General features: G+C 38.1%; 1 protein-coding gene across 1 annotated transcript in view; it reads right to left on the reverse strand.

Annotated features, from left to right (window-relative positions):
* Positions 1 to 25525, reverse strand: part of CCDC136 (coiled-coil domain containing 136) — an 852200-nt gene that overhangs the window by 177423 nt on the left and 649252 nt on the right. Inside the window, exon 8 of the mRNA XM_044088645.1 lies at positions 23457 to 23568. Within this exon, the coding sequence (XP_043944580.1) occupies positions 23467 to 23568 (102 nt within the window). The 3' untranslated portion in view covers positions 23457 to 23466. The remainder of the gene's footprint in view (positions 1 to 23456; positions 23569 to 25525) is intronic.

Below are 25525 nucleotides of genomic sequence, written 5' to 3' on the forward strand. Positions count from 1 at the left end.
AGATGATGTGGCATTACAGGCAGACTGAGCAAGAACTACAGCAAAGGATAGGTGAATGGAATCCAAAAGTGAACTCACATGGGATAAACCTGAGTACAGATAAATACAGTTGTAATGGCAGCAAATGGGGGAAATGAGAAGATGCTGAGAATCGAGATAAAAGGAAAATAATGGAACAGGATAACAGCTTCAAGTAACTGTGTGGGGTGGTCAAGGAGAGGGAAAGTCTGAATGAGCAGATCAAAGCTAGAATCAGAGGGACTGCAGCTAACTGGCACAGAGTGTCAGGTGTAGTATGTGACAGAAGAGTGTCAACGAAGCTGAAAAGTAAGGTATACAAAACAGTGGTGGGAACAGTACTACTGTATGCCACAGAAGTCTAGTTAGTAACAGCAGAGCAGTTCAGGAAGCTAGAGGTGATGGAGATGAACTGCCTGAATTGGGTGGTAGGATGCAGACTCTGAGACAGAAAACAAAACAAAAGACGACATAAGAGCAGAAGCCAAAAGTAGTTCCAATTGCCGAAAAGGTCAAAGAGAACAGATTAAGGTGGTCCAGGCATATGTGCAGAAAAGCAGAAGACAATCTGATAAAGAAGATTGAGACAGACAGGAAGAAGGAAAGAAGAAACAAGGGTGTCCAGCAAAGAGATGGATGGATTGTGTGAAAGATAATCTGTGACAGTCAGATATGAGTGTTGAATAAGGTAGGAGAGAGACACTGAGAAGAGAGAGATGGCAACAACTGGCACAACACCCTGACCCCTGGGAAAAGGGGACTTGATGATGATGATAATTATTCCTCCTACTGGCACATCAGCCAGGTGGCCATATGCATGACACACACACCATTCCCCCTGCCCTAGCCATTTAGATCCCATTTGTGTACCCTGCACCCAAACCTCTTCCCTCACAGTTTATTAATAAAATAAAATCATTTCTTCATTTAAACTGTAGCAATCTGCTTGTTACAAATGTGGCAAACAGCTGCTACAGTTTATACCCTGCCTACACAAAGTGCTACAGGTCTTAGGTTTTAGCTGAAAAAAAAGCTTTTTTCTTTTAAATTGTAGCAAACTGTTTAATACAATTATAGCAAACAGTTGCTACAGTTTATAATCTGCCTGCATGAAGTGCTACAGTTCTCAGATTCTAATAAAAAAAAGATTTTCTTTCACTTTTAAACCATAGCAAACTGCTTGCTGTGATGTAGCAAACAGTTGCTACAATTTAGACCACACATGATGTGCTACAGCTCTCAAATTTAACCACAAAGGCAATACCGGCTTTTAAAAGTCAGTATTGCACTAAAAAGTGATTGCGATGATGGATACTACCCTTATCACCCCCCCAATACTTTGCAGCTGGGACAGTTTCCCCTCTCACCCTTCCCTAGCTACACTACTGGTGCCTGGACCGAGATGTTGATCCACCATCAATCATATTTGCTGCAGCAGAAATTAACAATCTGATGGCTGTCATAATTCATGAGTTTCCAGAAATTTCCATGTGATCTCAGAGGATGGAACACAAGTATAATCAGCATGGTGCACATCATAGACTGTAACATTTTGAATGAATCCCTCATTATTTTGGGGTGCAGTTCTGTTTGGAGTGCAGACCAATGATGTGTGTGTGTGTGTGTGTGTGTGTGTGTGTGTGTGTGTGTGTGTGTGTGTGTGTGTGTGTGTGTGTGTGTGTGTGTGTGTGTGTGTGTGTGTGTGTGTGTGTGTGTGTCTATTTATATATACGTAGGTATAGTGAGAGACAGAGTGAGAAAGACAGAGAAACAGCCAAAACTCACCTTCATGGGTTCTTGCTTATAGTTACACCCATAGCTGGTTAATGTGATTTTGCTTAATAACTGTTTACATGCCTTTTAGGATGAAAACATAAAAAAATGAGTTTTGCCCAGGACACAAAAAACACTGCAACAATTATATTAATAATAGATGTTTTGCTATCAAAATATCAGTAATTACCAAACATATATGACAATGTTCAGACAGGTGTTAGTTCCCATCATGTTTAACCAAAAGTAAACAGACTTTCAAACTACTAACTTGAACGGCAGAAAAAGTTACATTGTGACTGTAATAAACACTGTCAGAACATGTGTATAGTGTCATTGCAGTTGTCAGCTAGCAGGTTTCCAAGAAAGTTAACTCATAAACCATGAATCTGGAACAAAAATACCTGTCAAAGCCTTTCACACAATCTCCTCTTAGGCATAGTAGAAAAGATAAACTGAAAATAAATCTCTATGTCACCCATGGATTGCCAGCTGGCTCACAAGCAGGACATGGTGAATAGGAGTAGTTACTGCCACAAAGAGACCTGCCACCAGTTAGGTCTCTCAGGGTTCTGTGGAACCTTTCCTGATCGGCATCTACTTTTCTGAAATAAAAGCTAATACCAATGGGTTCTGGCTGACTAAATTTGCCCATGACTGTAAGCTAGAAGCAGAGACTGAATCCCCAAATAACTTAGCCATCCTGCAGGAAGGTTTGCCCCCCAAACAATAGCTGGTGACAAAATCATAGACTGAAACTAAGTGCAAAAAATGATTTACCATATCATTTAGAATTCCATGTATCCCGGGGAAATACCACATTGACAATATTCCCCTAAACGCTGACCTAGTTGTTTGGGATTCAAAAATATATGTGGACAGCAACATAACTTTTGACCAACATGTGTCCATTGATGTAAGAAAGTTCTTTATTACACAGCTTTTAAACAAAGGGATTGTGTCTAAACCTAGGGATGTCAATGTCCCCCTTTACTCAGCCCTCATTATGATGCCAGTCATTGAGCATAATGTCCCCTTTGGCATATATCTGTTCAGAATTCTGCAACAACTGGAACGCCCATGGAGATACCTTACTAAAAGGATACTAGGTCTAAATGATTTGTCCTAAATAGACTTTACACAGTATCCACAGACTGCTAAGAGATGACCTTTGTCTGGCACACAAGGCATACTCTGAAACAGTGCTGAAGGATTTACTGCACATCAGCAAGTTAAAAGGCATCAGAAATACTCAGTCTAGGGATCTTAACCTCCTTGGTAACATCAACAGAATGGTTTGAACGGATGGGTATATCTCACACAGGATACTGCTGCTCTGGATTAGATTCTCCATCCATGTAAAACAGAACTCATCCTTGTCCATATTCAAGCGCAATGTGTATGCAAACTAAGCCACATTTGGCAGAATTCTCAATGTTTAATGATAACAGTAAGCAATTACCTTCTCCTTCAACTAATGTTGATGTTCTAAAAGGTTTTACAAAGCTGAAAAACCAACAAACCACGAATAAACGAACAAAGTGCAAGCTCGTAGGAATCCTTCTCAATAAATTCTGGTTAAAAGTCAATAAATTTTATTTTATTTTTTATTTTATTTTATTTCAGTTTGATTACCGGGGAAGTCCACTGGGTCAAGAAGAACCCATTTTCAGTGGAGGCCCGGGGAGAAAAGCTCCAAAATACAATAACCAATACAAAGTTAAGAAGAATACAATGATAAATTCACACAGCAGAAAACATAATAAGATACAGTAAATTCAAATTTACAATAGAAAGTACACTCATTACAATGTAAAATACCTATTTACAATAGAATGTAGACACAGAAAAAACATTGAGTATGGAAATATACAATGGAATGTACACACTGCAGGAGTTCCCTGAGGAAACAGCAACATTGAAGATTTTTTTTTTTTTTTTTTTAGGTTGTTAATATTTTTGTCCAAACAGAGTGATAGGAGCATGCTAATGGCATAGCTGGAGTTCGAGTGTATAAAGGGTGCAGGAGTAAGGGACTTAGTGTAGGGACTTAGTCAAGGGGAGCTTTGAGATTATGTAGGGTGAAAACAAGGCTGACGACTCTACCTTAGTCTGTGCTGCCCCAACTTAGCCAAACTTCTCTCTAGAACTCAAACAGCTTTTTCCACTACAGAAAACTGGATGCACCAAAATCATCTCTCCCTCAATTCCAATAAATCCAAAATACTAATTTTCCTCCCTACCAAGACCTCATCCTTGGACAAAAACCCTTTTAACACCCTCAGCCAGTCTAACACTCCTATAGAAGTAGTCCCCTACACTAAACTCTTAGGCATAACCATAGATGAGCACCTTAAATTCGACCTCCACATTCAACAAAACATTAAAAAAAACACCAAAAACTAGGCATGCTCTACAGAAATAATCTATTTCTTTCCAAATCCTCCAGGCAAACCTTAGCTACCTGCTTCCTCCTAACCTCATTTCTTTATGGAGCCCCTCTCCTCTCTAATCTGTCAGCCTCCCTATCATCTAAACTTGAAGCCTGCTATAATAAAATCTCTAAATTTGCCACCAAGTCTAAAAACTCTACCCACCACTGCCTCTCCCTTCAATCTTTAAACTGGCTAGAACTCCCAAACCACCTTGACTATCTCCAACTAACAACCACTCATAAACTAATATTCCACCCAGAAAAATGCCCTGCTCTATCCTCCATCCTCCCCCCTTACACTCCCAAATGATCTTTAAGATCTGAACACCAAAATCTAATCACCATTCCTAGACCTAAACATCCTGCTGGCCAACAACTACTATCATTCTCTCTAGGTAGAAAATGGAACTCTCTCCCTCCTCTTAGAACTATACCTAACTTAGATCACTTCAAAACCCAGCTTTTCTTACACCTATCATCAATAAATTTACTCGAGTCAAAAGCAACTTGCAGTTTTCAGCAAGTTGCTGAAAACGGCAAGTTGCTTGCAGTTGCAGTTTTCAGCAAGTTGCTTTCGACTCAAGTAAATTTATTGACTTTTAACTGGAATTTATTTAGAAGGATTCATATGGGCTTGCACTGTGTTTGTTTATTCATTCTAAAAGGTTTTCCCATGAAGACACCTGAGGAAGGTGTCATGGAACCTTTCACACAAATTTACACTAAAGTTGCGGTGGTGGTGCTGCGGTAGCGTTGTTGCCTCACAGTAAGACGCTGTCCGGTTCGACTCTCAGTTAGAGCGTCTTCTGCGTGGAGACATGCATGAATGGGCATACCTTCGTTGAAGGTTGTGCATCAGGGCTGGTATGTAAAAATCAACTGCCAATCATTTGCGGACCAGAGTTCTGCTGTGGCGACCCCTAACCGGGAAAAGCCAAAAGTCACAACAACAACAACACTATCTCATGAGGAGATTTGATAGATACTTTATCAGAAAACTTTGCATATTTTGTGCTAGAAGTCTGGAGTATTCCATATGTTGGAAGCCTATCAACAATACTGCAGCAGATTTTCAGAGTACATGCCCCTTTACTTTACTATCTTCACATATTTATGCTTACATCTGCATGGATGTTGCTTCACAGGCAAGACACTGAGAGATAATGCACATTCATAAATACCACAATAAGACTCAGCACAGAAGGAATTGAGATTACAAGTTTTCACCTGAATCCATTCCACATGTGGGGGAAGTCAAGAGGCCTGAGCTGAACACTATACAGAAGGATGTAGCACCATGGTTTGCAAGATTATATGAATACCCGATGGAGCTAGGACAGTTCAAACAAAGTGCATTGCCTTACTGTGTGTGTGTGTGTGTGTGTGTGTGTGTGTGTGTGTGTGTGTGTGTGTGTGTGTGTGTGTGTGTGTGTGTGTGTGTGTGTGTACATGCGTGTGTGTGTGTGTGTGTGTGTGTGTGTGTGTGTGTGTGTGTGTGTGTGTGTGTGTGTGTGTGTGTGTGTGCGCGCGCGCATTATGATGTGAACATGTAGTAGGAACAGCACCAGAATAATGAAGTGCATTTAGAATGTTTCACCAAATGCATCTCCATGCATTTTGCAAATTAAGTAGGATACCAGAAAAAAATCATTAGATGGCTCATTACCACAGGGATGGGGCATAACTGTTGCCTGGTGTGCTGTAGCTCAAACAGTAGGGCAGGGCTGCATACTGGTTAGGGTTAAAGTTGAGTCAAATCCTGACGTGGAGGGGTTTGAAGTGGCAATTTCACAGTCACAATTTGACAGATGAGGAGGCAGGTAGAGGATATCAAGCAGTTAAGTATGAGACAGAGACTGGCTGGCAGGGATGACTCATCACTGCTTGAAGTCTTGCCTGGGAGTATACATGTTGACAGGCTATATTTATAGTTGACCTGGGACAAGTGCTCTAATCATTGGTGGGAGGAGAAGACTGCGGGCCTCTGATCACAGCTGAGTGGTAAAGAAGGCAAGCAGTGGTCTTCAGTCACTCTTAGATTGGAGGAGGGATGAAGACATAGCTCCAGTTTCTGCCATTACAAGGTTATGGGTTGAGAGGATTTTTGTCCATGACAGAGTTTGTGTAATGGGGGTGCTCAGCACAATGGAAAGGTAGGGACACACTGTTGCCATTGGGTTTGTAGTGGAGTTGCACTCCAGGATTTCCCAGATCTCTGGATCAGATCCTCCCACTCATTAAAAATATCCATGAAATGCATACCTCTAGCTCTTTCATATACACATGATTGCTTACCATATGCATGCTGCAACATTGGAGGCTATATGAAGACAGAGATTTCATGACTTACAAGTCCTTACATTTATCTCTACCCTGTGTGATGTTGAAGTAAAGTCTAGCACGAGGCACAGTGTATTCTTGGCTTTTCTTAATAGTGAACATTGACAGTAGTGAATATTGGCAGCACAGGTATTGTGAGATCATGAGCAAATGTTTGTCTCGTAGAAGTGTTTTAACAATGGGGGCATAACCACAACACCCCATGGTACTTACATCTAAGGTCACTATTGCTTGGAGAGAAGGAAAATACTTTTCCATTTCTCTTTTCTTTCTTAACTAACAAACCATGTATTTTTAACAAATGAATCATGTATTATTCTTCCCCAGTTTGGCACCTGTGTCTCTAATGGACACAGACAACCTGTAAATGGTTCATGTCCTGGGCCCCTCTTTGTAAATGTTTTATCTCTCAAGCCCCTGCTTACACTTATCAAGGGTACCAGAACTTGTCAAAGATTTGAGATGCATGGCTAGCCATAAACAGGCCCTTGTGGTTGTTAGACTAGTAAACACCTATGAACCTATTTGTCTTTCTTGCTTTCTTGATGATTTTGAAGATGAAAAGAAGCATTTTTGAAACACAATATTCACATATGTATGGTTTGAGCTGTTATGTTTTGAAAGGACTATCTCCCTGGATTTTCCAATTCCATGCATGCTTTTCTTAGTAAAGATTTGAAAAAGAATTATTAAAGACAATGCTTTTCTTTTGTTTCTATGTAATATTTAACTAATATGTAATTAATATAGTATTACATACTTGCTGCATAATTAATCTGGTAAGTGTTTCATGCTTAGTTATCATTATTGTTTTCATTTTTATTTTTGTCTAACCTGCACCTCTTCAAGTGCACACTGGACAGAGTTCAGCTTGCCAGTCCTAGACGCCTCAGTCAGTGTTCTCTATAGGAAATTACTGCTCATGTTGTTTCCAGTTGTGTACTGGCAGTGATTTATTTGGGGCTGCTTTACATGTGTTGAAATTCCTCTAGTATCAGTTACCTGAAGAAAAAGTTCGTATTGAACATAATTTTGACTGTTGTTTTTATGGAACATCATTGCCAGTACAATTTCTTAGTGTGCACTGAAATTGACTCCCTTGTTTTGGGAGAGTTCTCCCTTATTTGTACATATACGTTCAAGGGATGTAAGCTTGCCCTCAGATTCTGGGGTACAGAGTAGGCTTGCCCTGCCTGTAAAACACACTTAAAGCTAACTTCTTCTCCCTTCCATGCCTCAAGTGTTATTTTTCTGCATTTCCAATGCTTGTGGTTGTGCATTTCCGTGATCCACAGTAGAAATTATGTATTTGCTTACACAGATTTCCCTTCTTTCATGCTTGTGTAATGGTGAAGTTGATATATAACAGTATAATAGTGTTGGGAGCTTGCCCGCTCACAAGAGAGGTGCAGTGGAGTGAAACACATATTTAATTTTGTATTCACTGAGTTGAAATCCTGACTAATTATGTTTGATTAGTTCTGCCAAACTGGAACTGAATAAGGTACAGAGATTTCACACTAGGAATGCTGTCATGCAAAGGTTGTTGTCAGTAAACTGCCTTTAGACAGTTTAACACTAGTAGAAATCACATTCAAAAATAATGTGATTTGCTAGGTTGTAATAGACTAAGTCAGTAGACAGTGGCAGAAAAGGGAAATGTATGTGTGTGAACTGTGGGAGGCATAACGTTGTGTGCATTATTTTCATGAAAAGGTTAACAGTCAAGAATCCTTCACAGGGTTGAATTTGAACTAGCTTTTACTTTCATGTATGGAAGCCATCATATTCTAGTGTTTTCAGTTTTGTGGTTTCCATAATCACTGAAGTCATCCATAAGAAAATGATGTCTGCACTCCTAGTCCATTTTTATCAGCTCTGCACTATTACTCAGATCACAGTGGCAGCATGGTCATTCCTTAGTGGGCATCAGTTCTAGCAAGATTTAAATAAGTCCATCAGCCTTCTGCTTTGTAATAGCCAGAGCACTGACAAGATCGAATCCATAAGGCATACGTAAACCATCAGCTATGTAACCTGCTTCTGCACACTGCTGAGATATGTGACAACTAGTTGGCCACAACAAGAAACCATAATGAATTAATAAGATGCTTACATAATGAAAGACATTAGAAACCTCATATTACCCAGGAAAAGGTACAGAAATCTCATATTACCCACACAAATGTGCATTTCATTTGTTTTAATACATAATGAATGAATCCGTAGGAAAATAATGAATTTTCTAAAAAGTTATGATACATAGGCTAGATTATCACTGTTTCCCAAGAATTCGCTGTAGGAGCTGAGACAAACTTTCTAGAACAATTTGCTATACTGATTTTGTATGGAATTCATAAACTGCTAATGTCAAGCACAGAATAGTTTGCACCTGTATAAATATATATATATATATATATATATATATATATATATATATATATATATATATATATATATATATAACTGACTGCAATGCAGAGTTACAGAGTTTGTGATGTTTGCAACATCTGTATTCTACTGCCTTTGTTTTGCCAAAGCATATCTTTAAACGGTGTATGCAAACATCCCCCTCCACCTGTGGGTATGAAATATGACATGATTCATGAATTTGGTGAGTTGTACAAAGAAGAGGTTGGATGTAGTACAAATTCTTCCTGAAGCTTTATTTGTTACTACCTTCAGTCTTGGGCAGTCTAATCAAGGTCCTGTTCCTCAGATGGTGGTTATATACTGTCGCACCATGGGAACAGTATACTTACAACCACCTGTGTTTCCTTCCCAAATACAAAAGGCCGCCATATCAAATCATGAGGCTACTTATGGTTGCATGGCAGGTATGTTGCTCAGCACAGTCATGGAACCCCAACAGAATGCTCAGTTATGTGCTTTATAACAAAACCAAATATTTCAGTGGGAGATACTGCTCAACGCTGATCCCTGCAGTATGGCATGAGCTATTCTGTGCAGATTTACTTGAGAATAATTTATGTTTATGTATTCAGACTCTCCGTGTGGGGGGAGGGGTTGACATCATTGTAAGAGGGCTTCTTTAAGACTTCCACTAGTGATCAGTATGTTTCTTTGTCTAAGTCTACTACTGTGCATGTTTGTGCTGAGTACAAGATGATGTGTTTTATTACTGTAAACTTAAGGAGGTGAATTAAATCAGACAGACCTTTTAGAAAAGTGAGTTACGTTACTGTTAAATTTACAAGTTTCAGCAGTGTTTTGGGTTCATTTTCCAATACTTCAGAAGGTAATTTACCTGATTAGAGAATAAAATTATTTAAGGTCTATATGTTTAATGTTTGTCCTCATATTTTGCATCCACTCAATCCCATACTTCATTCCTCCATATACTTCATTTCTTCCCGCCCAAATTCAAGTCTTGCACTCATCATGCACCCCCCCCCCCTTCCCACACCAGCATATGCTATGCATGGCACTGTACGTGTCATTGCCTTTCCTTTCTTCACATTTTAAACTGTGTATTCTGTCTGACAGCAGTGTTGTTATACAATAATTTTAGATAATTTTAGATATTTATTGGACTGTTCTATAATTTTTTACATCCATGAGATGAGCATAAAATGGTCCAGAGGGATGAGTGCTCTACCTCAATTAAAAACACAAGAAAATAGGAACAATAGTTGGAAAATGAATATGGAGACCATGAGATGCTTAGCCATTTACACTTTCAAGCAGACACACTTAAAAGTTTTTGCCACCCTTTTCAAGCACTTTATTAAAGTAGTACTTTGTTTGCTCTGAAGAAGTAACATTCCACAAGCTGAGAAAAATATTGAGTTGGGAACATCTCTCTCTGGTTAATTTTATTTGTTGGATTACACTTAAGTCTCTAGTGTGGGTGTTTGTAAAGCCAGTGATTTGTGAACAAATAGCAGTTAAAATAAGATTGAGTCTGTCATGGCTCAAAATGTGATACACTAGTCACCTTAAAATGTGGTACGCTAGTCACCCTAGAGCAGCTGGTAAGTTGCTGAGTATAAGGACAGGTGCAATAATTTATGGATACAGTTGAAGGATTTAAGGCCTTTAATTTTTTAGAAATATTTGGGACATTTCCAGTATGCAATTTGCCTGGATTTGTATTTGAAAATGTGACTGATAAGGGAAGAGTGCACTGGTAGGATGACTTTTTTTTTTATTTTGGAGATAATCCCTTTGAAATGAACTGGGCCAAATAAAATGATTTTCAGGCTGTGGTGCAAGCATGATGATATCTTAATGAGAGAGCTGTCCACATTAGTACCCAGGTCTCTTAAGACAGTATCTGTCTGAAGAGGAGAACCATTTATAACATACAAGGTTGAAACAGCTTTTTTTATTGCCAAATGATGTTATGTTCTACATTTTTATATCAAGTGTGAGACCATTTTAAGTGTACCAGGTATGTGCATATTCCTGTTTACTACCAGTGGATAAGTAAATAACAATGACTACAGATGTGAATGGCAATAAGTTCATTAAATAAGAACAATGAACTACTGATTCTGCAATGCCTTCTATTGTTTAGACTCTAGAATATTTTACTAGTTATAACTGTGGGTGCAATAAAATTTTCAATACATTTGTTAGCTTGGATAGTAGCTATTCCCCTTGGGTTAGACTGGGCAGTGTTACTGTGCACTAGTTCTGAACATTGCTGGGTAATATTTATTAACATTCCAACACAGTTAAATAAAGATTCTGAGTTATTTTTGATTCCAGTGTGCCTTTTTTAAAGTTCATATTCAGCTTGGCTTCCAAATGGTACCTTTAAGCTCTTTGCGTAAATGTGCCTTTACGGTGAGTAGAACTGAATTTCTTTTAAGTATTAAGTTTTTTCTTTCTTTTGCTATATAGTTTTTTTCCCTAGTGTTTGACCACAGGATGTTATTTTTAAAATCTGCATTAAATTTGGCATGGATAGGGATTGCCTAATCAATGCAACTGTTTTAGTGGGCACAAAAGTCAGATTACAGTGGAACATATCTAGATCATTAAAAATTGAAGAAGGTTTGCTTCTGAGAAATCCCTAAACACAGAAGTATTTTCAAGGGAAGTACTACTGGTTTTAAGAGAAAAAGTTAATGATTTATGGTCTTATTTAAGAAAAGGATATGATACATATTGAAGTGTACAAGAAGGGGGCTGTATTTGTCATGAAATGATCAAAGGTGTTTCATTCTCTGGTATGAAGACATTGAGATTAATGGAGATTTTGCTAAGAAATGAAGATAGTCATTGTGGTCAGTACAGAATATAGAAAATGCCTTATAGCTAGGTATGATATAGCAATTGATCTTGTTTATGGTAATTGTGTTGTCTAAAAGTTGAAATCTTGGGTCCACAAAATCAAAGATAAGGTGATAGTAGTCTTGACAGATACTGATATACCACTGCAGTTGCCAGGACATCTAAAAGCATGATAATGTGCTAGGTCCAGCAACAAAGGGAGCACTTTCACTGCTTTGAAACCATGTCTCTGTAACTACACATATGTGCATGTGTTCAAGTTTCAGGAGGGCCTTAAGTTTCGGCAGTTTTTTAAGACTCCTACCATTGAGTAGCACCACTTTAATGTGTACTGAATTAGACTTTACTAAGTTGAAATGCCCAGCAGATGGACTTTGTCTGAAAAAGACACTAAGATTGCAATGACATCTTTAGCAAGAATGTGACACCCATAGCAGGACTGCTTGTTAACCATCTTCTCCCAAGTTGGCATGTACCAAATTCCTCCTAGAATGGCACCAACTACAGAAATAGTTATTAAAGCCAATTATCTCATCTTTGAATTTGGGTATCTTTTTGGATGATGACAAAATACCACTCAAGACCAGCGCATTTCCTACCTTGAAAACTTGCATAATAAGATCAAACATATCTTTCTGTATTTCAACCTGGGTCTATCACCTAAGGTAATTCACCTGAAAATGGGCCACTACCCGGTTACAATCATGTTCCAATGGCTGTTACACAAGAGTGACCCCACCTTGGATCCTGGTAACTATAGATGGTTCGATTAATTTGTAAAGCTATGGAACATACTATCTCAGACGTCATTAATTTGAACATTGAAAATATCTTAACTCTAGACCCTAATCAGTTTAGCTTTGTCAATGGAAGGCTCTGCCTCTTTAACCTCACTAATTTCTCTTAAAACGTTAGTGCAGCAGTCGATCTCAGTTGCTTAGTACATACAGTATATCTGAACCTGACAAAGGCCTTTGACACTATTCCCCATACAAGTATTAGTGCTAGACTTGTAAATCTAAATATAAACCACTACGTTGCTCTTATATGGTTAAAATTAAAGGTGGCCCTTCTGAAAGCAAATAAGTTATTAGCAGTGTACCACAGAGTGATGCCCCCCCCCCCTTTGTAGAAGGAAGTAGCAGTCCACAAAAATCACAAAAACTGATAGGCCAAAGAAGAGCCATAAAGACGATAGAGTGGACTATTGAGGATAAGAAAGAAATTATGTATTGTTACTATTATGCAAAAAGCCCAGAATTTCCAGACAGAGGATATACAAAGAGATTAAGAGATAAAATAGAGGAAAGAAAAATACTTTCACAGGAAAGCTGTCAGAAGCTTTAAATAAAAAATTGTGTTCTTTAATCCAACAGATTTTTGAAAAACAGTATGTAGATCTGTTTGGAAAAAGAAGGATCTGAGGAAGTGAAAAATGTAAACAACAAAACCTAGACATTTTAAAAAGTATAAAAAAGAAATATGGACATGGGAAAGAAAGAGAGATTTGATATGGTGCAATATTTAAGCAAAGGAGAAAGCCAAGTTAATTAATATAGAGAAGGCAGCCTCAAAGATATTCAAAGAGAAATACAGGCAAAGGCATCCAGATATGGAAAATTTCACAATAAAAAAATTAATATCACAAAGACGGAATGTGGAAAAGAAGATTAGCAAAGCAGAAGTTAAAGAAATAGAAAGTGAAGTTAGGGAGTGCCTGCAAAGTGAAGGATTTAATGTAGAAAGTCTAACACAGACTACATCATAGCATGATGGAGTGAGTCCCCAAAGTAAGGAAAAGCAGGAAGATCAGGAGACATCTGAAGAAGAAATATGGACATGGGAAAGAAAAAGAGATTTAATATGGTGTAATATTTATGCAAAGGAGAAAGCAAAACTAACCAATACAAAAAGAGCAGCACCAAAGATATTTGAAGAGAAATACAGGCAAAGGAATCCAGATGTGGAAAACTTTACTATACAAAAAATAAGAAGACAAAAAGGAAAAGGAGATTAGTAATGGAGACGTTAAAGAAATAGAAACTGAGGTCATGGAGTACCTGCAAAGTGATGGATTCAGTGTAGAAAATCTAATGCAGAAAGCACCACAACAGGATAAAGCAATGGATATCCAAATTAAGGGGAAACCAATGGAACAGGAAGCAATTGGCCAGGTGCCATAACAATATATTTTGGAGCCTTCCACAGGAAATCAGTATAAACATTCACTTGAAGCTAGACAGCAAGGAAAGGAACAGGAAACTGTGGAAACTCTGATGCAGTCAATGTTGAGGACTAATAGGCCAGTGAGTTCACATATGACAGAGCAACAGATGGCACAGGATGAAACTGAAGAGAAGGTGCCACAGGAAGATGTTATAGAACTTTCTATAGAATGCCCACAGTAAGTGGAAAACAAAGGGCGTGCCCTCAGTCTGGAAGAAAAGGAACTAAGGGAAGAGTTGCTAGATTTAATGGACATATATAGATATATTAAAATCAACAAAAGAAATAATCTGCAGAAGATCAATAAAACCACAAAAGTCAAAAGTCTAATAAAACAAATGAACACAGTAATTAGGACTGTCCATAGAGATCCATTCTATATAACAGAAATAAACAGAATATGTTACTATGAATCTAAATTAATAACTGATAAAGTTCTACCACAAGAGCACAGGGTAGTGCGGAGAAAGGAAGGGGAGAAATCGAATACCGTCATGGAAGTATTGAATAGAGAAAAATAAAAAGCACTGAAGACAATAAGTGCCACTGTTAGAAGACTATAGAAGAGGGAATAGATCAACAAAGATACTAAGAAAGATAGATGTGATAAAAATAGTGTGCAGTATTAGAACAGACCAGGATCTATCATGCACTAATTCAAATAACAAATTAAAAATTTCAGCACAGGCAGAAAAACTTAGAAGATACACAGATAAATACAAAGGAAAAGTACAAAATAAGCAATTTAGTGATGACCCCAAAAAGTTTTATAGAAAATTGGGAAACAAAGTAAAAGGAATTGAAAGACTGCCAAAAAAAAAAGAAGAAATAGATGCATTTTGGAGAAGTATCTATGAAGATCCCGTGGAGCACAACAAAGATGCTAAATGGATAAAAAAAGTAAAAGAAAGAATAAGAAGTTTAAAGGTACAGGATATGAAATGGGATGAAGTACCAGCCAGAGAGATTGAAACAAAGTTAAGAAAAGCCTCTAATTCGAAAACCCCAGGCCCAGATGCAGTACCTAACCTCTGATTAAAAGTATTAACATTTTGCATGAAGACCTAGCCATGAGTAAGAACTATTTATATGTGCACCCCCAATACAGACACCAATCTGGCTAACAACAGGTAAAACAATGCTCCTATTTAAGAGTGAACCTGCAAGCTGCCAAAAATTATAGACCAATAACTTGCCTTCTCACAACGTATAAACTATACACAGGAATTGATGCTGACAAGAGTTTATTGTCATTTAGAAGAAAACTCAATTATGGCATTAGAACAAAATGGCAATAAAAGAAAGTCATATGCAACAAAGGATCATTTGTTGTCAAAAAAAGTCATAGTGGAGAACTGTAAAAAGGGGAAGAATCTAAGTATGGCATGATTGACTACAAAAAAGCATTTGATAGTATCCCACATTCATGGATAAAAGAGTGCTTAAGAATGTATAAGATGCACCCTACACTGATTGACTACATTACAGTGACCATGAAACAATGGCAGACCACTTTGCAATTAAGCCATGATAAAGGACACATTATTAGACCAGGGATAAAAATTCAAAGGGGGATATTCCAGGGAGACACACTCCTCCAAGAAAAGGAAACTAGTCTGGTGGACTTCTGCCATAAACAAGCTATACAATAGAAGGAGGAAACTAGTACAGAAAAGAGTAAAATCCCAAGAAGGGAAGACATCCCTGATCAGTATCAGCAAGTAACTACAATCCCTCATAAAATCATCCAAAGCCAGCTTTGAAAGAAAAATTGCCAAGGACTCCAAAGATAACCACAAGGCATTCTTTAGCTATGTCAAGAATCTAAGTGGCAATGTTCAGATCTGCTTGGATTTCATGCAGAATTGCACAAAATACACTGAACCAACCGATATAGCCAACATCCTGGCAGACAGGTTCAGCGCAAACTTCACCCCCCTCTCACCCCCAAAAGAGCACATAACCATACCAGAAGAATGTAGAGTCCCTGAAATCACAGACACTCAGGTTAAAACAGCCCTTTCCAAAGCCAAAAACTCAGCATCAGTGGGACTGGACAGTGTCCCAGGCTGTGTCCTACACAAGCTCAAAGATGAACTAAGCCCTCACCTAAACACACTGCTCATACTCAGCCTCTCCACAGGCTACATACCCATAGAGTGGTGCACAGCAATGGTTATTCCGCTCCACAAAGGTGGAGCCACAACAGACCCCGGGAACTATCGCCCTATAAGCCTGACTAGCTTGGTCTGCAAGGCTATGGAACGCATCATCATGGAACTCATTAACAGAGACATTGGGAACCTCTAAACACTAGACCCTACCCAGTTTGGCTTTGTTAAGGGCAGATCATGCCTCCTAAACCTGGTGGACTTCTTTGAGACAGTTACCAAGGATAGTGATGAGGGAAAGGTGGTATACAAAGCCTACCTAGACCTTGCTAAGGCCTTCGACACCATTCCCCCTTCTGGTATTATAGACAAGCTCACCAGCCTGAACATAAACCCCTACGTCACAAGATGGGTTGCCAACTGGCTCACGGACAGAACCCACATGGTGAGAGTTGCGGAAGCTAGGTCCATCTCTAAACCGGTTACAAGTGGTGTTCCCCAGGGCTCAGTCCTAGGACCCCTCCTGTTTGGCATATACTTCTCAGAGGTACAGGCAAGCACAGGAGGACTATGGCTGACCAAGTTTGCAGATAACTGCAAACTAGGGGCTATAATTGACACTCTGGCTGACACAGACATCCTCCAAAAGGGTCTCATTGAGACGGATACCTGGTGTCAAAATCATGGCCTCAAGCTAAAATGCCAAAAAGTGTATAGTCATCCCCTTTGGAAAAAACAAAATACCCACAAACTACTACATAGGTGGTAGTCCCCTAAATATGGAAGACGTAATAAGGGATCTGGGGACCCAAGTAGATAGTAATCTCACCTTTGATAATCACATTGCCAAAGTGGTTAGAAAATCCTTCTACGTGGCCCACCTAATCACAAAAGGGTTCGCATCCAGATCAAAAGAGGTCATTATGCCCCTCTACTCATCACTCATCAGACCCATCTTAGAGTACAATGCCCCATTTGGGATGTACCTTACAAGACACCTGCAACAGCTGGAAAGACCACAGAAGTACCTGAACCAAGACTATCAATGGCCTCAAACAGATGCCCTATGCAGCCCGACTGAAGAAACTCCAGTTGTACTCGGTTGCATATCGCCTTCTCAGAGGTGATCTCTGCCTGACATACAAGGCCATGTCCAAGCCAGAATTGATGGACATGCTCCACCTAAAGAAAATCTTATCCTCTCGAGCCACATGCTCTAGGGATCTAAACCTCACCACAACAATAAATAGGACGTGCTGCAGGGATAGATTCCTGTCCCAGAGACTTCCGATGCTTTGGAACAAGATCCCAATCTACATTAGGCAGAGCTCCTCGCTAACACTCTTCAAAAGAAACCTTGACAAATGGATGGGAAACAGAAAGTTTACCTTGGGGATCACTTCAGTGGCTCTGCTGGACAGAGGCACAGGGAACTAATCTAAGGGGATGGCGAAAGCCAACACATTCTGGCTAGGCTTATAAATGCCTTCGGGTAGATAGCCTAGTACCCACCTATGAACCTATGACTCTCTGTCACTTTTGCTGTTCTGCTTTGCCCTTAACCCATTAAGCTGTCTACTTAACAGCTTAGGCTATGGCTATAATTTGGCTCCTAGAAAACAACAAAGTCTAAAGACTTCTCATCTTCTCTTTGTCAATGATTTAAAACTGCATAGTTCATCAGATAAGGAACTGAAAGCACAGCTGCAGGTTGTCAAAACTTTTTCAGATGATATTAGAATGTCATTTGGCCTTGATAAATGTGCAAAAGTAACCTTAAAAGCAGGAAAACTGCAGCACCAAGAAAACATCAGTTAGGGACAAGAATGTGATATAAAATAACTTGAGCAAGAAGGAGTGTATAAATACTTGGGAACTGATGATGGATCGGCAATAAAACATGAACAAATGCGAGTAAAACTTAGTAAGGAGTACTTTAGAAGACTTAAATTAATCCTGAAAACAGCATTGACATCTAGGAATAAAATTCCAGCTATAAACCAATTTGCTCTTCCTGTCCTAACTTACAGTTTTGGAGTGATTGATTGGCCCACAAAATGTGTTGGATAAATTAGATATTAAAAGAAGAAGGATGCTTCATGCTCACCAAATGATCTATAAAAATCAGTGCATACCAAGATTATACATTCCCTGTTTTGAAGGAGGGATGGGCCTCCTTGAAATTGATTACAAGTATAGATCTGCAATCGTGGGACTCCACACTATCTGCTGACCTCACAAGACCCAAATGTAGTGAAAATTTTGAAACATGAGGAGAATAAATCTAAGAAGACTTCTCTGCTTAACCTAGCAGAAGCATATCAGCGTCAAGTAGGAATGGAAATCATACCAGAAGTAGATCAGGCAGCTACTGAATGTGCCAAAAAAAAAAACAAAAGAAAAAATATAAGGTGACGGACCAGATGAAAAGGCAACAAATGTGGAAAACACATAAATATAGTTGCAAGTATAGAAGACTTCTGGAAGAACCTTGTGTTGATCAGGAACGAACGCAGTAATGGTTAAGGAGAGGTGAATTCAAACCAAGAGATAAAAGATTAATATTGGTGGCTCAAGACAGTGGGCTACATACACCCTGGTTTACAAAGTTTATTGAACATGTGGGAGAAACAGACAAATGTAGGTTTTGTAAAACTGAACTGGAAACAGTCACACACCTCGTTGCTGGTTGTGACATACTAATGGCAGAAGGACTGTATACCGAAAGGCATAATAATGTGGCGAGACTGCTGCACTGGGGATGGCGCAGACATTATGGTAGTGAAGTGGCTGAAAAACACTGGAAACGTGAGTCACAAAGCATCATAGAAAATTATGAAGTTTAGATCACATGGGACCATCCATCCATTAACAACAATTCAAAAGATATATGCTAGAAAACCAAGAAAAGAAGACAAAAGTAGCATCGATCACTGAAATTGCCACACCCAGTGACTACAGTGTCCTGCGTACAGAGAGACAGAAAGTTATAAAACATTAGGATCTGCAAGCGGAAATGAGAGCAATGTAGAAGAAGGATACCCAGATAGGTCCAATCGTAGTAGGAGCAATGGGTCTTATAAAAAAGAGTCTACAATCATATTTAGATATGTTACCAATACATGTAACTTCATTCAAACTGCGGAAGGAGTCATTACTGGGCACACTGTGGGTGCTGCAAAGAGCACTTTTAGCTGACATCAAGGAGTGAAACAATACTAATTTCATGAACGTTAATCGTTCTTTGACTCAGGAATGGGGTCCATTCCCATCATGGTATTAGAAACCCAAAAGATTTGGAGAAATTAAAAAAGTGATATACTCCTGCAACCAGTTACTGTCATAAGGGATCTAGGCACTCTTGTTGATAATTCCTTATATTGTGACCATTGTTCATAAGTTTATAAGTTTACATCCTGTGTTCTCACCCTAAGGCTTTCCAGGAACACAGACTCCATAAATGTAAGGTTGTTTACCTCTGCCCCAACCCAATCGTCCAATTTACCATTATATTCCACTAAATTTTCAGAACTCCTTACTGCTACAGGAACATAATTCCAAAGAATAGGAATCAATTGAGATAACTTATTTCTGTTTAATCCAACCTTATAATTTACAACTGAGATATGTCAGAGTTCCTTAGTTTATTTCTGTTTAATCCAACCTTATAATTCATGTTTTTAGGAAAAACCTTCCGTTTGGCTCATTTAATTTCTAAAGACATCTCCTCTAGATGAAAAGAAGTCTTAAATTCCCATGTACTTGTATCTCTTCAGACCCAATATTGAACATATTGCACCTTTTGGCATGTATTTTACTAAACATATCACTCAACTTAGAGATTCCTAACTAAAAGGATTAGTGGCCTCAAAAATCTTTGTTATTAGAATAAACTGGAAGCTCTCTCTGTGTACCCAGTCTCTTACACACTCCTCTCTGTGGATTTGTGTCTAGTCTTTTCAGCCATGGGCAATTTTTGGCCTTCTAATCCTTTTAGAAAATAGTTCATCAAATTCTCAGTTAAAGGAACTATACCTTCAACAGCTAAATAAGACACGTCAGTGTGATATTCCGAATGTATCTCTACCTCTTAAAAAAACTTCCACTACATGTTAAGTAGAAAAGCATCCTTCCCACAATCAAGGTAAGCCTCTATACTTAGATGGATAGCTTCAAATTCTCCTATGATCTATCTTGTATTGCCTTCTTGAGATTGGATGGAATTTCTGGATTAGGGTGATTGGCTAGGTTTTAATGGTCTGCAGACTGATTGCCTAGTACTTACCTATAAACCTACGATCAAAGAGCCCTCTTTACATCCTGGTTCCTGGCTCCAGAAAGGCAGCTGACTGCCACCCTATCCTCATCCAGCTTGATACATATGATGGATAACAGAGTCACCTATTACTTAAACATTAGTCTGAGTGAATGCAGTCACAGTGGGCCTTAAGGGCTTGAAGTCTGCACGCTTATGACTCTTATAGGTATGTGTACTGACTATGGCATGCTGGGTAAAGATAGGGGTATGGCATTGTGAACTAATAGCTGACATTTCACAGTGCTTAGTCTGGGATGCTTAGGAAGTGTTTAACAGCATCATTGTTAACTGGTTTGTTAGAGGTGCTCTGTGCAGTAAATTTATGCACAGTGCCTACTGACTGCATTTTGAGGACAGAAAGTAACCTCAAAGTTTAATAAACACATCTCACATATTAAATCATTGTGTGATAGCAACAAACGGCTTTTGGTAAAGATGAGACAGCTGCTACTTGGCTTCAAAATACCATCAGGCTGGCTATAGAAGGGGCATGAAATGACGGAGATTTCATAATGATCAGTGCAGTTAAAGAGGTATAAAAAATCAAGATAGTTTTACTACCTACTACTGGTAGAAGCCAGAAGGATATAATACATAGGACTAGAAAATGGTGGTAATTTGGAATGTGGTCAAACAATACAAGAATATGAGCTATGACTAGTGTAGGCTCTGGATGTGGTAACTAAAAGACTAGACAGGATAGAGAATAGTGGTACTACTCCCAAGTGCAAACATGTAAAACTAACAGCAATATGTCGCACCAGTTAAGTAATCAGTAACAAAGGTGGCAAACTTAACAGAGGATACTGTTAAACTATAGTTTAAAGTGTAGTAACTGAGAGTAATTGTATGTCGCACCAGTTAAGTAATCAGTAACAAGGGTGGCAGACTTAACATAGGATACTGTTAAACTATAGTTTAAAGTGTAGTAACTGAGAGTAATTGTATGTCACACCAGTTAAGTAATCAGTAACAAATGTGGCAAACTTAACATAGGATGCTGTTAAACTATAGTTTGAAGTGTAGTAACTGAGAGTAATTGTATGTTGCACCAGTTAAGTAATCAGTAACAAGGGTGGCAAACTTAACATAGGATACTGTTAAACTATAGTTTAAAGTGTAGTAACTGAGAGTAATTGTATGACGCACCAGTCAAGTAATCAGTAACAAAGGTGGCAAACTTAACATAGGATACTGTTAAACTATAGTTTAAAGTGTAGTAACTGAGAGTAATTGTATGTCGCACCAGTTAAGTAATCAGTAACAAAGGTGGCAAACTTAACATAGGATACTGTTAAACTATAGTTTAAAGTGTAGCAACTGAGAGTAATTGTATGTCACACCAGTTAAGTAATTAGTAACAAGGGTGGCAAACTTGACATAGGATACTGTTAAACTATAGTTTAAAGTGTAGTAACTGAGAGTAATTGTATGTCACTCCAGTTAAGTAATCAGTAAGATAGGATACTGTTAAACTATAGTTTGAAATGTAGTAACTGAGAATAATTGTATGTTGCACCAGTTAAGTAATCAGTAACAAGGGTTGCAAACTTAACATAGGATACTGTTAAACTATAGTTTAAAGTGTAGTAACAGAGTAATTGTATGTTGCACCAGTTAAGTAATCAGTAACAAGAGTGCCAAATGTAACATAGGATACTCTTAGCCTACAGTTTAAAGTGTAGTAACTATTATAGATTGTTATTATTATAGATTAGTATTAGGCTAATGGACCTTGTGGACAATTTTAAGCCTAGCCAATTACCCTGTGTGAGAATCAAACCCTGCACCTTGTATCTGTAAGGTAAAGAGCCTAACCATTATACCAAACTCCCAACTGAGAGTAATTTCTTTAATTTCCTAAACAGTGGATTAATTAGCACAAGCAGCAATGACGATTCTAGCTTAACCATAAAATCAGTCACAACTGTCTTGATCTTGGAGCACACCAAAATATCCTTCTAATTACATCTTCCAGATTTTCACCAAAATACCCCCAATTAAATCCCCTCCCCCAAACTTAATGACTGACAGAGGGTACTGACATACTTTCAGTATCTTTCAGTGACTGATGCACCATGGCAACCTTCTTTTGCCAACCCCCTATCAACATAGTGCAAATGTGAAATCAAAAAGAAGAAACTGAGATTTGGTAAAAGGTGCAGTCATTTGAACACTGTCATCATCCTACCGACTAAATTTCAAGGTCAGATTCTTCACCTGATATGTGTAATATAGAAGTGAACTCCGTAATTCAGTTTTGACAGATCTTTTTTTTTTAATTAATCTCTCTCACTTTATTCTCATAAAGAATTACTCCCATGTCCTGGATAGTACTGCATCTATAAGAAACATGGATTTGATTTCGTTATGGCATAACTTTTGTGTCTATAAATATACTCAACATCATTTTCTGCATTAATTATCTGTAATGTATGGTTTACAAATGGTAATGTGACATTATCCATTAGCACATAATAACACAATATGTAATTTATGTCTGTATACAGACAAGCTGTTGCGTTCAATCATTCATTTCTTTCCTGAAAAAAAAATGGTCAGTGCTCACAACGGACTTTGCACAGGTATTTGATTTATAAAAAGGTGAAATAAAAAATACTGTAAACATTAAGTTACCTGACAGAAGGAAAGAAGGTTGTATCATCACACATTAATTCAGAAAATCTACTTATTTGCATGTTTTCCATCCCAGACAAGTTTTTTGTAATGTTATAAGACATAATCTTCTACAAGCCATTTCATATGTCTGTCATTTGTATACCTCTATTGCTCAAATGTACTTACCTTACAGCCCTTTGCAGCATACGTTTCACTACCATTCATGTTGTAGACCTTGTGGAGAATCACTTTTGTTTATTTACCTTGCCCGCCATGTTTTGGGTAGTCTAGAGGTTATCTTATAAAACCAAGAGTCGAGTATTTTTAAATATATATAGGCAATGGATACTAATACCTGGTCAATGTTAAGAAGAGGTTTCCGCCCACCAGCACCAGAGCATGGCCAATGTAATCACCAGTCCTATGATGGGGATGGAAAAAACAGGAGGGTCGGGGGTAGAGGAATTCTGAAAGTGACCAATGACAGCAATGAGTTGAACAAGGCAGAATAAAGTAACAACAGTAAGAAAAAGTAGGGCAGAGCATAATCAAGTAAGAAAACAGTGTTTAGTGAAGCAGTGGGAAAGGAACAAAGGAGGGATGGAAGGCAGGTTAAAGTGAGTCAGAAAGCAAAAACGTAAGACATGCAAAGAAAAAAAAGAAACATAAGTAAGCAAAATGGAATAAGGAAAGTTAATAGTATTTTAACATAAATAAGATATAATACGACATAAATCAGTATAAAATCAAATGAATAAAATAAAATAAAAATAAATAAAAATACCAGCACAGAAAATTAAAAACAGGCATTTAGTGAGGATGAAATGGATGGGGAGAAAGAGAGTGAGAGGAGAGAGAAATCAGAAAAAACAAATAGAAACAACAAACAACATTGTTATAACAAACATTTTTTATGAAAAAAGAAAGCAAAAAGTTAAATAGCATGACACAAATGGGAAAAGGGAGAGAGAAAGAAAGATAATGTGATTAATTACACACCAGACAAGGACTTCTAAACTGAAAACTCTACATTAACTCCTTCACTGCCATGTGATATTTCTGTTGTACTTAACACTTTGCTTACATAAATTAGTTCAATCTAATTAAAAGTTGACCATTTTTTTAAAGTGATATTCAGCAGGAAAGCTCATATCGATCTTTTTTTTTTTTTTTTTTTTTTTTATGGACAGAGAGTGTACCCGCTGTTGTAAGTACAGAACACAAAATCTACAAAAATGTACAGCACTACAATAATGAACACAAACATTTACTATCCAAGTCATTTTTGTAAGCTTGTACTGGTGCCAACAAAGTTATACGCAGGAGGAAGTTTTCTCTACTTTAAAGATATTATCCTGATAACTTTGCAATTAATATATCTTGCCACAAATGTTAATCTTTTATAATTTAAAAATAAATTTACTTTCCAGATTTACCACATAATATTAATATCCTACCTGCAATGATAGGGTGCTTTTTGAAACAATGCAACTCAGTACTGAAATAATGTTTTTTTTTTTTTTTTATATCCAGGCAATTGGAGCACAGGGCTGGAACAAGCGATACTTATTTTAAAGAAGCTATATATTTTTTTTAAAATGAAGGAAAGTCAGAAATTAATCTCATGATGTTTTCTTTCATACTAATTGTATTGTGGGTTCATAGGTTCATAGGTAGATACTAGGCTATCGACCCTAGCGCCTATACAAGCCTAGCCAAAAAGCTACTCTGGCTTTCGCCACCCAAGAAAATTATTTTCCTGTGCCCCTGTTGAGCAGAGCCACAGAGGTGATCCCCAGGATGAATTTCCTATTTCCCATCCAATCATCAAGATTTTTCTTGAAGAGTGCTAATGAGGACCTTTGTTTGATATAGATAGGTAGTTTGTTCCAGAGTATGGGAAGTCTCTGGGACAGGAATCTATCCCTCCAGCATGTTCTATTTATTGTGGTGACAAGGTTTAGGTCCCTAGAGTGTGTAGCTCGGAGGGATTGGGATTTCTTTAAATGGAGCATGTCCAAAAGCTCTGGGTTTGACATAGCTTTCTATGTTAGGCAGAGATCGCCTCTGAGTAGGCGATATGTGACAGAGTAAAGCTGGAATTTTTTGCTACGGTCTGTGTAGGGCATCTGTTTGAGGCCAGTAATCGTCTTTGTGAGGTATTTCTGTGGCCTTTCCAGTTGTTGTAGATGTCTTGTGAGGTACATACCAAAAGGGGCATTGTACTCTATAATAGGTCTAATGAGTGTCAAGTAGAGGGGGGACAATGACCTCTTTTTTCCTGGATGTGAAACCTTTTGTAATGAGGTGTGCCACATAGAAGGATTTCCTGACTACTGTGGCAATGTGATTATCAAAGGAGAGACTACTGTCCACCTGTGTCCCAAGGCCTCTTATCACACTTTCAGTGTTAAGTAGACTACC

The sequence above is a fragment of the Protopterus annectens genome, chromosome 11.part0, assembly GCF_019279795.1.
Source record: "Protopterus annectens isolate FY-2018-M chromosome 11.part0, PAN1.0, whole genome shotgun sequence".
In the NCBI taxonomy this organism is placed as follows: domain Eukaryota; kingdom Metazoa; phylum Chordata; order Ceratodontiformes; family Protopteridae; genus Protopterus; species Protopterus annectens.